This window comes from Larimichthys crocea, chromosome X, assembly GCF_000972845.2.
Source record: "Larimichthys crocea isolate SSNF chromosome X, L_crocea_2.0, whole genome shotgun sequence".
Lineage (NCBI taxonomy): Eukaryota > Metazoa > Chordata > Actinopteri > Sciaenidae > Larimichthys > Larimichthys crocea.
Genome location: NC_040020.1, coordinates 37,439,728 through 37,457,455, shown reverse-complemented (window position 1 = coordinate 37,457,455; position 17,728 = coordinate 37,439,728). Strand labels below are relative to the sequence as shown.

Genomic DNA, 17,728 nt, shown 5'->3' with positions numbered 1-17,728 from the left:
GCTCCATCTCTATTAGCTTGCTCACACATTGGTGCCTAATGAGGACAAGCAGTAACAGCAACACATTTAAAGACATTGTCGCACAGGATATCAGAGTATCAACAAACAGCTAAAACAAGTAAAACATGATAATGCTTGAGAAGAGGCATTTTTTAGGCTCAAAATTGGTCAGCAAGGTTCATACACCAGCTGTGACCTTTGTTTGTTCTTTAATGCCATATTCTGTTAGATAGCATGATGTGGCATTCACAATAAACAGCATAGATTATGCTCTGATTATTATAACATGAGATGATTCATTCACCTACATCCATCATGCCAAAGTTTTATTGACTTCCCATCAAACCACTCTGTGCAATATACAGTAGATGTAAACGTCGGGTGATGCCACGCTTGATTGTAGAAATATAAAGGCAACTCTTTATAGGTTGAGCATTGAGCATTTTTTATTTATTTACATTGCATATACGTATAAAATATATATATGGCTCAGTGAAGTGTATGAAAGTTGAACATAACTTCACTTTCAGCTTACTCAATAGAAACTGAAACATCCCATGAGATGTGTCTATTCTATATGTTGACCATTTAATATTTTCTTTTAGATGTATTATTTCATGTACATTGCTTACATTGCTTACCACACATTTCTGAAATGTCAGTGATGGTTAAGTGAAGTGTATGAACATAACTTTTTTTTTTTACTTCAGTAACACACAGAAAGTGATGAAACTTCCTGTGAGATGTCTCATCTACAACACAGGCTGAAAAAGGAAGAAGATGTAACACAGAAATGAGTAGAGATTGTGTAGCAGTTTACAGGGAAGTGTCATACTGAACTCAAGAACAAAACTCATCGGCTTATTTGTGGATCATCCACCAAACCAAATAGTCTTCTGTTCAAACACAGAAATGGAGATGTCTGAGAACATTTATAACAATGATCCTGTTAAAGAAGAGCAAATGGAAGAAACAGACTTTAACACACCTGGAGTAGGTGATGAGATGGTGGAGAGGGTAGTTGATATTTATGACAGCGCAGACTTCTTCCAGGATCATGAAGCTGAAACAAAGATCGCAGTGCATCAGCAGCCAGGTGAGTAACACACACATCTGTTCTACCTTCCCTTTTGTTGTTTAAATGAATATTTATAATGTTCTTCTGTGACATTTTCCACACAGGCAGGACTTTGCTCAGAGCTGTAATTGTGTGCCTGGTGCTGCTCGGTGTTCTCCTCCTGGCTGGCGTCATCGGCACTGGACTCTACTGTGAGAAATTTATGTATAATTAAGAAAGCCAGATTTGTGCTGCTAAACCTCCTTTCACAAACCTCAAGTCAACAATTGTTTTTTTAGATTTCCTTAGTTGTGCTCTAGATCAGAGGAGTCTCACTGTGAATTTACTGTCTCATGCAGTCACATCCAAACTGCAGACCCAAAGCGAGGACTCGACTCAAAAGAGGAAACAGGCTTTACTTGAACTCAGTGAGTGTAGTACAGTCTTCTTCTGGTCTTTGTGCCTCTTTCTGTGTGCGTTTGCATGGACGTTTGACACTTTCATTTCTTAAATTGTTTCACTTCCAGATAATTTCTGTAAGGATGGATGCACATCATTCAACAACAGTTTTTACTACATTTCTTCTCAATACAAGAGCTGGGACGACAGCAGACAGGACTGCAAAGACAGAGGGGCAGATCTGGTCATTATAAACAGCAAAGAAGAGCAGGTAAAAGAAAAGTTTAGTTAGGTGGGCTAATATTGTCACAAGAAATCACATTTTTATAGTTTTATTGACTGTGGATACTGTTGCAGGCATTCATCACTTCCTTACGAAAACAAGTCTGGATTGGTCTGACTGACAGAGAAGAACAGGACACATGGAGATGGGTCGATGGTTCAGTTCTGAACAGCACAGAGTAAGACATTTTCTAACTATGTGACAGCCAGTTAGTGGATTGTCAGTGCATTGTGGATCATATTCTGCAGCAACTCCAGCCAGTACATTGATTGTCCGTGTATGAACAGGTTTTGGGACAAAGGTCAACCCAGTGGCAGGAAGGACTGTGTCTCCATCTACTGGTATACAATGGAGAGAAGCTGGAAAACTGAGCCTTGTACCTCGCATCTTGTCTGGATCTGTGAAAAAGTGACTGACTTTTACCAATGACAAGGAGCGCACAAGACTGTGGCCTTTGTTGTCTCTTGTTTTCTTGTTAATAAAGCACTTCTTTAGTTAAAAACTGCAGCACAGAAAGACTGTTAGGAAAAGGTCAGTACATCAAGTACATTCAGATTCATCACCACGTTGATACTGTTGTTGAGAAACTGCTTAATACTGCTGAGGACCTCAAGACCCACACATGACCATGTGTAGCCTAAGGATAGAAAATTCCATAACAGATACTAAACCATCTTGCCAGAAAAATGTAGAGTTAATACTTCAGTATTGGCTTAAAAAATCTTTTGTAAAATATACTTTGATTCTCTGATGATGATTTTACTTTATGTTGTTAGTTTGCATGACAGAGACAATGTGCTACACAAGCTTGAAAATAAAAATGGCAAATTGAATTCTGATATTGACTTATGTCATGATTTTAGTATCTAAGTTTAAAAAAGAAAGTGAAATTTGTATGTTTATGTGTATGAGGGCAGAATGTTCTTGTTTCATGGAAAATGTCATATTCATCTATCAAAAACAATTAACAATATATAAGCTACAAGCTATGAATTGATACAATACAAAACCTGAAAATGAACGTGTAATTTTTAAATTTACTATGGAATTTTTTTTTAAAATATTTCATATATCACTTGTATGGTAAGGCACTCTTTAATTTGATTTTATGATTTCCCTTTTTTATTTGGCTTTAGATATGTCACGTACAATTCTGAGCCGCATATGAACCACTGAACGGAAGTCACACAGTTACTCAACCTATGTGTGTCTGTGACTGCAGTGAAGTTAGTTTTTAGGTGGATATTCGACAGATATTCGCTCCGCTACAGCGTGTACCGACTTCCTGTTTTCTAAATAAAAATTAAAAATGTATTCAAAAAATATGTAGAGATTTCAAATGTAAAAACAAGAGGTGTATCTCATGCAGCCAAAGTAGTAACATGATCCAATACTGATTTTGAGTCAATTGATCACATGACATGGAAGCTATTGTGCTAAAATGCTAATATTTACATATGAAAATGAATACAAACTCTTATTTTATCTTATCTTACCTTATCTTGTGTTATTTTATCCTCTGGACAATCATTACAAGTCCTATAAATGTGTAGACATTTCCCCTTACGCACCTTCCAGCTCATGTGACCTAATGACTAAAAAAATGAGTCCAGTGACTGGTTAAGATACACATGTATTTTTATTAACATCCAATGGTCCTCATGTCGAAATGCTGGATGAGATACACCTGTCAATTGAAATCTCTAAATATTTTCTATTAATCTTTATATGTAAATATTAGCATTTTAGCAATAGTCTGCAAAAGTCTGCAATACAGTTGCGAATGTCTGTCGAATATCCAACTTAAAACTAACTTCACTGAGGTGTAAGATATGCCAGACTTGGCGGGCAAATTCTCCTGTGCAAATGCTCTCACAACACTCTCTACTCCTCCAGCTTCCTCCCATATGTCTATCTTTTGCTTTCGTCTTTTCATTTTCTAAAAAGGAATAGACAGAGTAAACAATTAATCATATTATACAACATTCCTGAAATTTCTATTCCAAATTGAGTTCACAGAATAGCTAGTAGGGATGGGTCTGTTCAATACTCTGTATCCCTATGGGAGCAATATCAGCCAAAATGATACAGTCACTGATGTGAACTTTTGATGGGAACTTTTTTTGCAAGTCAGTGGTATCTGCCACAGACACTGGCAGCTGCCACAGCAGGTCCGGAAGTGCTACTACTAGGTGCAGATGCCACAAATTGAGCCACCCCTGCTGGGCAGTAGGCAACAACAAGCAAGATGGATTATCGTACAGCTTTGTTCATCTCGTACATAATGTACGCGTTACTTATTGTGCAGATAATAAGCAGGAGCCTCAAAAGCTCCTGTTTGTGAAAACACTTTTCAATTCACTTGTAAAAACAATTTTTAGAAATTAACCATGACGAAAACTTAATCTTTACAACCTCAGGGACCAGGGAAGGAGTCTGCTCTTATACCTGATTTGGAAGGGGGTGTGGCTAACACATCTAATTTGGAAATCTTACTGTATCGTATTTCTGTTTTCATGGACATTATATATCAGTGTAGCTTTGTAGGAAAACACATTTGGTAGTACATTACAATGTATTATAAGGTAGTATTTCAGAAAATCTATCCTGTAGTAGTTAGCACATTTACAGAACAGAATGGTAAAAAGTAATTTTATTGATTTTTTGTGATTTTTTTCAGTTATTAAATACATACTATGTCCATATAAAGTGTTTTTTCAGAGAAATCTCACCTGTAGTAGTTAGGGCATTACAAGTATGATCTACTACAGCAAAAAGAATGGTAAAAAGTCATTTTATTGATTTTTTGTGAATATTTTTATTTATTAAATACATATTATGACCGTATAAAGTGTTTTTTCACAATAACCTCACCTGTAGTAGTGAGGGCATTACAAGTATGACCTACTACAACAAACAGAATGGTAAAAAGTCATTTCAGTGATTTTTAGTGAATATTCTTATTCATTAAATACATACTATGTCCATATAAAGTGTTTTTTCAGAGAAATCTCACCTGTAGTAGTTAGGGCATTACAAGTATGATCTACTACAGCAAAAAGAATGGTAAAAAGTCATTTTATTGATTTTTAGTGAATATTTTCAGTTATTCAATACATACTATGTCCATATAAAGTGTTTTTTCACAATAGTCTCACCTGTAGTAGTTAGGGCATTATAAGTATGATCTACTACAGCAAAAAGAAAGATAAAACGTCATTTTATTGATTTTTAGTGAACATTTTTCATGACTAAATTCACACTGAAACGTGTAATTTGCAGACGGTCCCAGCCGAATATCGAACAACGAACCAACTTCACCTCGGTCCCTCAAGTGGCTTTTTTTAGTTGTTGGATTGACACTGCACAAGAGTTTGACGTAATTGTATCATACAAACTACACAGTGTAACGTGAAACCTTTCACTAAAGGTATGCTGAGAGCGATTGCTGAGCACAGTGGGAGATGACGCCATCTAAGACCGATCCAAACCAGAAACTATCTTAAGCTGAGAGAGATACTGAAGCTTCCCTTTAGCGACCACCCACAGCCTCCACAAGCCCACTCATGATTATGTATTAACTTTTGGACACGAATTTACGCACGGGGCAGGGCGCACGACTGTCGAATTGTGGAGGAAAAGTCATAAAAACAAACACTCTGCAGAGAGAAAGTAGTGACAGCTGCTGGCTCCGAGGACGCACAGGGTGGACAGAAACATGACGCATCACTAGCAACATGCTGTAACGGATGCTGTAAGTAAGTAGTAAATGGTAGGTTAGGTTTGTGTGTTGAAGATTATTTTAGTCCTGCAGTTTTCCAATGTTTATCCTGCTCTAGTAATATTAATTAGCTCATTAATATATGACGTGTGCGCGCACGTATCGGCCACCCATACGCGTTATTCCACATGTGAGATGCAGTACAACAACTATCCTTAACCGTCATCAGAGCAGAATCAACAGAGGGCAGGTTGTATATTTTATGTTTTGTACTTTGTTCCCATTTCCTCTTACATGAAGTTCTGTGAGGAACAAAAACCTGAGGTGAGCATCAACAGATTCAGCCAGTCTAATGGCTATTCAAGAGTCTTAGAGTTCATAACCTATGCTGAAGACTTAGCCTGGGCCATTTAAGCCTGAGGGGGGTGGTTTGTTGTTTTAGATGTTTTTTTGACAATTAGCTGGGTGTAGTTATACACATTTAACTGGATATGACTTGACAGGTTGACAGTGATCTACTATCATTTGTTAGTTGATCAGAATGGTTTTGGGAGGGCTTGATGGTTTAGCTGGATTCACTGGTGTTTGTGCTGAAAATTGATGTATACTTTGCTGGACACTGTGCCAAAGTCACCAGAGAGGTGGACTATGCTGTGCATATAGGTATATGAACATCCATATATTGTATCCCTGGTTAGTTGACAGAATTTGTTCAGCTTTAGGGAAAGGAAACAATAAATCTTCACCACTATGTGTTCGATTTACATATTTCAGTGAACTTTCTCATTTTCCCACGCTGTGTCCACTAAATACAACAAGATTACAAGAATCCAACGAACTTGTTATTATAGGACATGAAGTGTATGTTTTCATATCCTTAAGGGCATTGATTTTAATGATTAATGGTTTCCTGTAATACATTATTTTGATAAATAATAGTTTTGACAAAAACCTTTAATTTAGGATTATTTCCTTACTTACAAGTCCAGAAAAATGTCTGATCATCTTATACAGGAAGTGTGTTCTAACTCCTCATAACGTGTTATGATTGTTTTATTATTTGTGAATTGTGTCCCAGATCAGTAAAATGCAGTCCTGACCATGCTGACTCACACTGTTGTCTTGCTGTGCCAAGTTGTGACGATGTGTGTGAAATATATACACCCATTCTGTCAAGCTCTGTCTTTTCTAGGTAATCGGTGTGATCCTGGTGATTGCTGTCACAGTTCTGAGAATTAAGGCAGGAGCAGAAGCGTTTGGCAGCATGTTCGCATTCCAAGGAGGAAGAAACAAACTGCGGCACTGGTTGACGCTGCTTTCTGGACTTGTGGAGAGTTTGTTTTTCACAGGGCTCGCCTTTGGCTGGGCTTCTCTTGTGTTTGTGCTAAAAATTGATGGATACTTTGCTGGACACTGTGCCAACACCACCAGAGAGGAGGACTATGCTGTACATATAGGTATGTGAATGTGCATATATTGTTCCCGTGGTTGTTATTCCAGCATCTCGGACACAAAGATACAGTGTCTGGGACAATTCTAGGAGCAGCAGAGAAACTTGCAAACAAATGCATTATGGAATACATATCATATGCTATTATCATCATGTTATTTCTCTCTTTCTCAGCAGAGGACAATCACTAGACTAGAGAGTGACTACAGAGCTTGTGATAAGGGAGGTACCATCGATCAGAGTGACAGACTGACCACAGCTCACAGCTGACCAAGTGCTCAGTGCCGCAGGGCTAATAGCCACAAATAGCTGCTCTCAGACTCTCTGTGCTTCAGTCATTTATTAACTTCAGTTAGTAAAGGTGTTGTAACATTAGTTAAGCTAGCAACTCAGAGAGGCTACGTCTCCGATGCACATGTCTGTGTGAGAGTATCGGTATGACTACGTAGCAGGCCACCAGCCTGTGGAGTCAGGAGATGTTGGTTTTATAGGAGGGTATGGGAAGTCAGGGTGGTTGGCGATGAAACCTGCCACCATAGATGTCACCTGCCTCCAAATCAGTCAATAGCTAAATTCAATTGCAATAGCCAGGTTTGAACCAGTAGAGGGACGTCGCTATTATAGCTATTACAGCACAATATGCAACATTTGGACAATCGAGAACAACCTTGGTTTTCATGTAGAAAACTTGATTTGAACGTTACCAACTTGAGTACTTTCTTGCTAGAATTAGAAACTTCTCATACCCCTTAGCAACTTAATTTTGAAAAAGTGAATAGTGACTTGTGACATTTGGACAGATCATAGAAAAGTTGAGAAATGTTTTATATTGTAATACATTCCTATACATGCTGCTCAGAGTAATCGCAGTCTATGGCTCTTCTACCAACACCCACCCTTGTCGTGCCGTGTGCAGGCAGTCGGCTTTTCTGGTGTTCCTAAGTCTGTGTAAAGGCAGTTCTGAGATTTAATTCAAAATACGTTAAATGTGTTGGAAAATTGTCGCTGAAAACGTGTGAAAACACTTTAGATGATGTATTACTGAAATGTGGAGTTAGAGGTTAAAACAGTTTTTCACCAGTTTTCAGTCCAGGATTTTGTGGGCAGTCGATGGGGGTGGCTCGATGACACACTGAGGCCACCCTGAACATACCCCTGCACCCCTAGCAGAGAGAGATTAATTCATCTCGCAGTGTTTTAAAGTTAGTCATGTCATTTTCTGAACTCATCTGACACGTTTCAGTCACTTCAAAATTGCTGCTTGACTGCTCCCACGAGTGGGCATGGCTCCATCACATTCAGCGGACACACTCCCACAGTCCTGGAGCTGAGAATAGTGATCATTTTTAAACGACTTTGACACCTAATTTCATAAACTTGGCGATATTTCTAATCAGTTAAATGTGGCTGGGTGGTTAATAACACTTTATTCTTTGGTCTGACAAACTCAGATCACAGATTTATTCTTACTTTACGCAGACTTTAAACAGTTTGTTTGATTTACTTCATATACACTTTAGTGACTTTCTTTATCTTTCTTTCTTCTAGATTGTCAGGATGAACACTTCCCTCTGGTCATGTCTGTCGCTTCCATTGCCAACACAATAATACGCTTCCCCATTGGCTATGTCTTTGACAGCTGTGGAACCACAGTAACAAGGCTAATAGCTATGTGAGCACACCACCGCAGAAACGGCATTTCATTATTTGATGCATTTCAAATTTGGTTTGTTAAGTTTTTTGACTTCACAAACGACTGAGGGATGGAAGTTGCAGATTATACAAAACTAACAAAGAATAATTTATTCACCGCTGCAGCTAAAAACATGCTAGAAACATTGTGACAGGGTTGGTAGCATAGAGGGGCAATGTAGCGCAGTTGGTCAGTGGGTCCAGGGTGAAGTAAATCAACAACAGGATAGATTGCCATGAAATTTGGTAAAGGGAATCGTGTCCCTCGCAGGATGAATTGAATTAACTTTAGTGAACCTGGCTACCACTATCATTACACACAAAGCTAAGCTTCAAGAAGATCCTCACTTTTCATATAAGCCAGTCTTCTGATTTCTCTCTATACAGTGAGGCCTTTTTGTCATGTGCCACTTGTTATGGATTTTTTTATTCTTAGGTTACACAGGGTCAGGAGAAGGAGAATTCAAACCAGGTATAAAACCTGAAATGTGACCAAGTTCAGTCTCATGGTTTGCTATCTTCCTGCAGATTCTTGTACACCACAGGCACACTGTTCATCTCACTGTCAAACACAGGTATGTTGTTTTGTTCATAGCAGGATAGTTTTAGATCAGATACTAACAGGTCACATATCAGAAACAGTGTTATCTCCATCTGCCCTGTTCTGTCGGTCCCACACAGCGACGTCGGTGTTGCTGTACCCTGCGATGTCATGTCTCATTACCTCTGGAACAATCCTCCACCTCACTAATGTTCAGGTTCGTGGTGATACAGCCTGTGAATGCAAACGTCTGATAGTTTAGTTTGAAGGAAAACAAAAGCAATAATATGAATGAAGTTGTAACTTGTCTGTTAAGGTGGGAAATCTCTTTGACAACTATCGCTCCACCGTCATCAACATCTACAATGGGGCCTATGACTCTTCTGCCGCTGTGTTTCTCATCATAAAGGTAATGGATATTTGTTGCAAGAAAAATTAACCCAGTGCTTCTCAGTCCACATCAGAAATTAAGATTCTTCTCCTTCTCCATCTTTCTGTCAATAGTTGCTACATGAAAGAGGAGTGTCTCTTCATTCGTCCTTTTTCTTCCTCACCTCGTGCAGCGTAATCCACTTCCTAAGAACCTTCTTCCTAATGCCCAGAGGACATATCCCCTACCCGCTGCCGGAAACCTTCACTTATGGGTCAGAACAAAACTACATTATCCTGAATAGTGAATTTGAATTTGCAAACGTTGAATTGTTTTTTCTTGCCACCATCACGTTAACAGAATAGGCTGCCCCGGTCAAAGCAGAGGAAAAGGAGAGGGGGAAAATAAAATGAAGGAAGTAGATGTGAAGAAGGATCAAAAGCAAAAGAGAGCAGATAATGAGACACCTGCCTCACATCTGCTCCAAAAGACACTGCAGGAGCCCAAGCAAGAGCAAGGTATCATAGTTTATTATGTCAAAACTGTAATTTAATGCAATTTCAATGGGACTAGCTTGAATTGAAAAACTGTTTATTTGCTTTCCTTTTAACACACAAAGAAGTAGCTAATGTTTTGACTGCTTTCAAGTATGGTCAAGGGTCAACTCACAATTTAATTGTAGTAAACATGACGTTTGGTGTCAGTTACTCCCAAACTAAGTTTAAAGATAGTAGATAGAAATTACCAACATCGAACAATCAGAATACATTGCTGTCACGGCTCCCTGTCTGGTCAAAAGGAATGCTGGATAGAAAATTTTGACCTCAAGTAAGAGTACACAGCAACATTTCACAACAAAGTAACTCCCAGGACATTTTCAATGTTACAATTTGATATGATAATAGAGTCAGAGACAGTTTTCCTGTTTTCCTCTCTCCTTAGCTACTTTCCAGAGCTGTGTGATGTCCTGGCTCTTCCTGTGGCACCTGGTGTGGGTGGTCACCATCCTCTTCTGTCAGGTCATCTTCTTATCTACTGTCAACCCCATGCTTACCCGACTGGCCAATAATGACCAAACCTTGGGTGAGGTATAAAATAATTAAATTTCTTGGAGCATTTCTGTGTGAGTCACTCGCCGCTTGTACAAGTTAAAAGCACGTTTATGGTGGACTTTGATCATCTAGATCAGGGGTCGGCAATTAGCGGCCCGCGGGCCAAAACTGGCCCGCCATCAATTATATCTGGCCCGCTAGATGACGTTGATTTATTTTAAAATATATATATATTTTTAAATATATCTTTTAAACCTCATGTTTCCTGTCAAAATACAACAATTCCACAGATTTCACAACATTTATTGAAAAGTAGCTGATAAGTAACGTGACAGCAGCCAGAACATCCTTGCAGCCTCTTTACTTGACGCACAGGTCGGAACACTAATTGGCACGTGCGTGCGTGCGTGCGCTGTAACCTGTGGAAAATAAAAGTGTCCTGTGTCCCTCTTGTAACGGACAACGTGAACAAATGTGTTTTATTAAATGAAAAAAACAAAACCAAACAAGGTCGGCTCAAATATCAAATATGAATGTGAATGCACATCAGCGGCAGATCTGCGCTGCTGTATACATTAGTTACGGCAGGTTGCTAGGGCAGGTTGCCTGTTTCATGACAGACGCAGTGGGCGTAATAACAGCACATAGAAGCAAATTAATCTTTTAAATTAAATTAAATGCATTTCTAAAGTTAAAGCACCGCAAAGCATGGTCATGGCCCGCGATGGAATTGTCAGAAAAAAAATTGGTCCGGGTCCAAACTTATTTGCCGACCCCTGATCTAGATGCTACATTGGCAGCAGTGTGTAGGTTGATTACATCAGAGTTTTCAGTTTATACCACTGGAGAATATATACCAGCGCACATGGAACAGTTTTGATCAAATACTCTGTAAATGTATGTTGAGTTGTGGAATTTGCTGCAGCAACTTGATGATGTCACTGGATGAAGCATTCAGTACTAGCCTACTTCTTTCATCTCAAAGTGTACTTAGTAGATACTTTTGAAGTTCAGAGGTTTGCTATGTGCCATCCACACGTGGATTGTAAGTCAGAGAAACCCACTCATAACTATCGACTTCCGACTTGCAAAGAAGAACAACATTGTATCCAGCTGGACGACTGGTTTATCTTACCTCTGATTCATACAAAGGTGTAACAACATGAGCTGTTTGAGACTGTTGAACAGAAGATAAGTTCAAGCAAATGTGAGCTCAGAAGTGTAATGTCTTGCAATATTTGGGTAGAATTTAAACAAGAACTGGAAGAGAAACCTTTGTAGTGACAATTGTTTTTGTCTACATATTGGAATGTGTTATAAAAAGAATAACCTGTAAGGTTACACAGCTATGTAGATGTTTTTAACTTATACAATGTTTGTTCCTATTTATTACATGTCTTGAAGGCACTTCCCTTTATTGTTGTTTTACTGAAACTGGCAGGGTAAAGTAAAGTTCAGGTTAATGTATAAATAGAGGGATTCCAGAACAGAACAATGGTCAGGGACAGGTCAGAGAGGTGACATCTAGATTGGGGACATACTGGCTACTCATTAGGGGATATGTTGTGTTAGATCCCGAGTTAACCCCTGTACAGGTGGTACCGGTCCAGCTCTCCGTCTCACGGGTCCGATCCTCAAGCCCGTGGGTCTTACCCTATCGGGACAGTTTAGAGGACTGTTTAAGCTGGTGGCTAGGAGATTCGCCTAGCTTCTAACTGCCTTCATCCGCACGTCTATCCTGCTTACTCTAGTATAGCACCTGACCGAATAGCCCCTGTGGGCCAAATACTACACTAGCCACGTGCGTTCACGGCAGCTCTCCTCTCATTGATCTGTGCACTTGGTGTGGTTGCTAGGATATTTTTTTGTGAAAACTGTTTAAATGCTATATATGCAAATTGTCTGTTAAGAATTTACAGGGGTTGACACAGCCCATTTTTAGGAAAATGTACAAGAACCAACTGTCAGAGCTCCTCAGGGAGCCTTTTTCTCTGTAACCTCTTTAGTGTGGTGCCCTGTGAAACGCTCCTCTTGTACAAGAACAATAAATTCAACTTTAACTTTGATGCTTTGAATCCGATCCTCCTTATTTAAGGGTTTTTCTTTAAAATTCCCGTAACAGAATGATTGTTTGAGCATTTCCCTCAACCACATTGTTTGACTTGTCTTCTTTTGTGTTTGTTCGTGTTATTTCTCACCATGTTTCCTCCCCCAGACTAACATTTCTCTTTACATCCATCCCTCCTCTCCAGTGAGTCACTACACCAATGCATTTGCCTTCACCCAGCTGTGTGGAGTGCTGGTTGCTCCCATAAATGGGCTCATCATGGACAGATACAAGCGCAAGCCTCTGGCTCCAGGTTAACTATATTTTCTTCAACTTATTACGTATGAATCCACTTTTTGTATTTGTGGCACCCCAATATGGTGAAGCAAATAAGCTTAATAAACACTCTCAAATACCATGTTGGATTTTGTAACCCCTGGTCTTATGATTTTACTTTTAGCACAGAAAAAAAATATCCTAATATTATACTAAGTAGTTCCTACAAAGACTTACAAAGTTTAACCATCATGTACATTCTTTTATTTCTTAGGAGAGACCAAGCGAGAAGCAGACCTGCGGTCATCCTCTCTTGCTCTCTTCCTGACTTCTCTGCAGTGTTTTCTCTTCTGTGTGTGTTTCACCTGTCCTGTGCTGCCTCTGCAGTACCTCACCTTCGTCTTGCAGGTTGTCAACAGCGCCTTCTTCTATGGAGGCCACCAAGCCTTCGTCAGCATTGCGTACGTTCAGATTTCTTCACTTTTAAGTGAACAGCAAATTGAGTAAGCACTATCTTTTTCATCATACCCCTCTCTCAATCCCTCCTCTAGCTTCCCAATGTCTCATTTTGGGAAGATGTCAGGGGTCGCGATGTCTTTATCAGCTCTGGTGCTGCTTCTCCAGTTACCAATCCATCACTTCATCCAGCACCTGCTCCACGGTGATCCGCTCTATGTAAGTGTCCGGAGGTGGTTTAATGAGTCTCGCCAAAGAGTCAGGTTAACCAATTAAATCATCAGTTTCTCTCATGTTTTTTTGTCATTCTCACAGGTAAATGTGGGCGTCACCTTGGTGTCTCTGCTCGCCTTTATTCACCCTCTCCATGTCAGCTTCTACTGCAGAAAGCTGGCCAAACAGAGAAAGACTGAACGAGAAGTGAATGAACAACAGTCAGCAAAATGTTGACTTTCTCTAGTGTAACCACTTCTAAAAATAAAAGGAAGAAGTTGTACGATTGTTATACTGGGTGTGGTGAAAACCTGACGAACACTATACAAACAGATATTCTGCTGACATGATGATCACAAATCCTTCCAGTTTATGTTCATGACCTTTGTCTGCAGGTTTTCTGAACAGTCTCCCTGAGATTAACTCACTCAGTCAAATCAAAGAATCAATACCTAATGATGCACACACTATAAGCAAGCACACCCTTTGCCCGGCTAGCTCAGTCAAACTCTGAAACTATCTCAAGCCTGAGAGGTGATCTGTTTTTGTGTTTACTCTATGATAATGCACAGTGCAGCAAAATACGGACTATGCTCTTTAAAGAATTATTTACAGAGAAACGGCCTCTGCCCAAAAAAGGTACAATGCAGTGACTCATGTACCAATAAGAAAGGATGACACCCAGAATAACAAAATAAAAAGAGGGAGGAGACTGTGCTCCGGCTTCATTCATCATCTCTCCCTCTTGTACCGTGAGTTACTATGGTTACAGGAACACTGAAACTTTATAATGATTCTCTATAAAATCATGAATGTAGCCTGATTGCTAGTTGTTGAACTGTCTTTGTAGTCCTCAGTAAATATTCAGGTAAAATGTGTGACCACAGCACCAAATCCACACAAATGTTCAGCTCTTTCTCTCTCTCCTGTTTCTAGACTGACTTTCTAGTCTAACTAGTTTCATTGTTTTCTGGACAATGTTCTGATCTGTGAACAATTTGTGTTTACTGCTCATCTAATGTTTCTGTTTGTACCTACTTGTCAACCCCCAAATACAACAAGAGATTTGATGTTGATTGATTTGTCGATCTCTATCGTGTGCATGTGTTCAGTCACTTGTTAGTGTGCAATTTGTTGACTGCACTAGTAGCGTTTTAGGGCCACAAGTGAAATCTTGCTTTGGGCCACTAAAAGTCGAGGGCTGGTCCTGATTAAAATATTGCACAGATCTTGACATTTGGCAAAGATTAGACCGGTGAGCACCTTTGAGGATAAACCTTTTTTGTATACTGGCTGTACCTCTGATGCCACCCTCAGGCCAAACTAAATTCTCTTTAATCGTTTTTTTTTTTTAGCCTAGTGGTATCAAAAAATAGCATTTGTCATCCAATATGTACTGCTCTCCTTATTTTTACTTTTAAAACATACTGTGTATATATATATATATTCATATTGTTATATTTTTAATACTTGTTTTTATCTTTCTTATTTTTAGAGAATGTTTGACATGCACCAACAACACCAAAATAAATTCCTTGTATGTGTAAAAAAAATGTACTTGGCTATAAAGCTTTTTCTGATTCTGATTTGTGTATAATGTATAATAGTTACATCATTTCATCGTACCAGCATGGTTATATTCTATTAGTTTTATTGTATGAGTGGAGGAAGCCTCTGTTTTGTTTATCATCCCAAAGTAATGCTTTATTTTATTTTATTTTTTTAAAAGATTATTTTTTTTGGCCTTTGCTTTATTTGATAGACAGCTGAAGAGTGACAGGAAATGTGGGGAGAGAGATGGGGAATGACATGCGGGAAAGGGCCACACAGGTCGAGAATCTGGGCCTCCGCAGCGAGCCTTCACATATGGGGCGGCCGCTCTACCGACTGAGCCAAACGCCACCCCAAGTAATGCTTTATTAATTGAAATATGAATTATTATAATGTTTATAGAGATTTTGAAGTGTTTGCAACCTGTGATTAAAAATGTGATCATCTTCTTGATCCTCTGAGTTTTAAGGGTTTTCTCAGAAATGTTGGATATGTGGGAATACATTCATCTGTCTATGAACTGACAATCTTTGAATCATACAATTATTGAAGAAGTGATATTACATGGATAAACATGTTTACACAAAGAGATACTGTGCATTACTTTCAAAATTCTGCCCTATTTTAGATCACTTTCTTTCTAAATCAGAAGTTCATACTTATTTACGTACTTACTTATATACTTACTTACTTATACTTTTTATTCGTCCACAACCCAGGCCGTGAAGTGAGAGAGAACAAAAAAAGAGTGATTAGTAAGACAGACAAATAATATTTGAATTAGGATATAAGTGATATGGTGAACGGTGAGACAAAAATTGGTTGGTAATAAAGTCTTTGAATAATTGATTGAACCATTTTGAATTTTTTGTATAATACAGAAGGTCATAATTACCTTTTTTTGTCCATGTGAAGTGAAGAACCTGGAAAAAACACTCATCAGACCCTGAAGGAGCTAACAGAAGATGTTAGGGCTTCCTGCAGCATCACTGGCCTTGCCAGACCCAAAAAGACGGTGCCCAGGGATCAAAGAAAAGTCTAACCAGCTGTTGTGGAGAAATAGCTGAAATCAATGGTCAATGGTGAGGTCAAGAGGGAAGAAAGTGTTCAGGAGGCTCTGATGTCTTATGCTGTATTATTTATTGATGCTTGGCCAAGGAGAATTAGAGACACTCTCAAAGTTCATCAGAAGTGCCTGAGTCGGTCTCACGTTCTGCCCAACTCATCCTGGTGGATAGATTTTAAACCCCAAGATAACACCACAAATAGTATACACCCAGAATCAGGGGTGGACTGGCCATCTGGCATACCGGGCATCGTACCGGGCCGTTGAACCAATGTGGGCCGGTCCGGTCCGGTCCGCTATGTTTTGTTTTGTTTTTTCGTTTCTCTCTCTCTCTCTCTCTCTCTCTCTCTCTCTCTCTCTCTCTCTCTCTCTCTCTCTCTCTCTCTCTCTCTCTTCCCTCCAATTGGGCTGGCCATTTGGCTACAGAGGGCTAGTAGTGTGTAGCCAGCATGGACACATATCATTGGTCTATGTTTGCTGTCAATCAATCATGGGCTGACAGGCTCAGAGAGCCCTGACAGTGCTGCCCATAGACATATATACATGTATATGGGTTAGGGTTAGGGTTAGGGTTATGTATATATGTCTATGGTGCTGCCAATCACAACACAAACCAGGGTGGGCGGGACCTCATGGCATGGGCCGGAGTGGCGGGACGGGCTGCCGCTGAGTTTAAAATGGATAAGCGCAAGAAACGCGCGGGTGGCGCTAAAAAACTGCGGTTAAAAAAGCTGAAGTCTCTGGAAGTGGAAGCTGCTAAATGTTCAAAACTGACAGATCATTTGGTGCCGGGGTCACCACCCCAGCAGGTGCTGCTGCGCCGGGAGAGAGCGAGTGGAGGCGTACATGGTCAGTAACGTTAGCCTGGGGCTGATAGGCTACATTTGGAGACGTGTCCAAAACAAAGTAGAAAACGTTTTTACATTGAATGTGATGTGACCTCATTAACTATGGAGCTATTTTTGTCTCAAAAATAACCGTAAACGCACAGAGAGTGATCTACAAATGTTCCTTGATTTGCACAAGTGTTTTGCTATCCACAAATACAAATTTCTAATTCGTAACTTGTATTTTGGTTTTTACAAATATACGTGTATTTGTAGAATATATTTCCTATTTGTAAAAACAAAAAAGCCATTTGTGAAACTGAAAATTCTGTTTGTGAAGCGTGATTCTGCATTTGTGGATCACCATTCACACACACGCTTCTCTATTCACACACACGCATCTCTTTCCTCAGTTACGCTTTTTTGAGACATTCCTGCCGAGATCCGCAAAGATCCACAAACAAATATTCGGGATTCACAAATGGCCGCCCTCCTCACCACTAGGTGGCAGCGTTGTTCTATGTTGTTCTATGTGTACATTGAACGTTATATTTATTCAGCTTTCTGGCCGTAAAAACAACATTTCAAGATATATCTGGCATTGTGTGAGGACATTTCTAGCGAGAAATGTGCGTTTTACTCTCTAAATCTATGTTGAATGAAAGCAAATTGTGTTTTATTAGTCCTCTAGCGATAATTTATCGTCATGGTTACCATAGTGTAGCAG

At 39.4% G+C, this 17,728-nt stretch overlaps 2 protein-coding genes across 9 annotated transcripts; both read left to right on the top strand.

The window, feature by feature from the left end:
- The first annotated feature begins 775 nt into the window (after positions 1 to 775).
- LOC113746678 (CD209 antigen-like protein E) lies at positions 776 to 2,578 on the top strand. Of its 3 annotated transcripts, none has more exons than XM_027283437.1 (6): positions 776 to 1,096; positions 1,183 to 1,269; positions 1,357 to 1,485; positions 1,585 to 1,727; positions 1,814 to 1,917; positions 2,027 to 2,578. In XM_027283437.1, exons 1-6 carry the CDS (start codon positions 913 to 915, stop codon positions 2,166 to 2,168), a joined length of 789 nt encoding a protein of 262 aa, XP_027139238.1. In that variant the 5' UTR covers positions 776 to 912; the 3' UTR covers positions 2,169 to 2,578. The 3 variants fall into 3 exon arrangements, with proteins under 3 accessions (XP_027139238.1, XP_027139240.1, XP_027139239.1); XM_027283439.1 differs by having other exon boundaries at positions 777 to 1,096; positions 1,417 to 1,485; XM_027283438.1 differs by having other exon boundaries at positions 777 to 1,096; positions 1,183 to 1,278; positions 1,417 to 1,485.
- Positions 2,579 to 5,060: 2,482 nt separating this feature from the next.
- Positions 5,061 to 15,749, top strand: LOC104927692 (solute carrier family 43 member 3). Of its 6 annotated transcripts, none has more exons than XM_010741829.3 (13): positions 5,061 to 5,493; positions 6,653 to 6,917; positions 8,459 to 8,582; positions 9,131 to 9,177; positions 9,284 to 9,360; positions 9,460 to 9,552; positions 9,648 to 9,787; positions 9,874 to 10,031; positions 10,456 to 10,596; positions 12,818 to 12,925; positions 13,163 to 13,349; positions 13,440 to 13,563; positions 13,660 to 15,749. In XM_010741829.3, the coding sequence occupies exons 2-13, from the start codon at positions 6,725 to 6,727 to the stop codon at positions 13,792 to 13,794; spliced, it is 1,527 nt and encodes a 508-aa protein (XP_010740131.2). In that variant the 5' UTR covers positions 5,061 to 5,493; positions 6,653 to 6,724; the 3' UTR covers positions 13,795 to 15,749. The 6 variants fall into 6 exon arrangements, with proteins under 6 accessions (XP_010740131.2, XP_027139579.1, XP_027139580.1 ...); XM_027283778.1 differs by having other exon boundaries at positions 6,638 to 6,917; XM_027283779.1 differs by having other exon boundaries at positions 5,061 to 5,497.
- Positions 15,750 to 17,728: the final 1,979 nt, after the last annotated feature.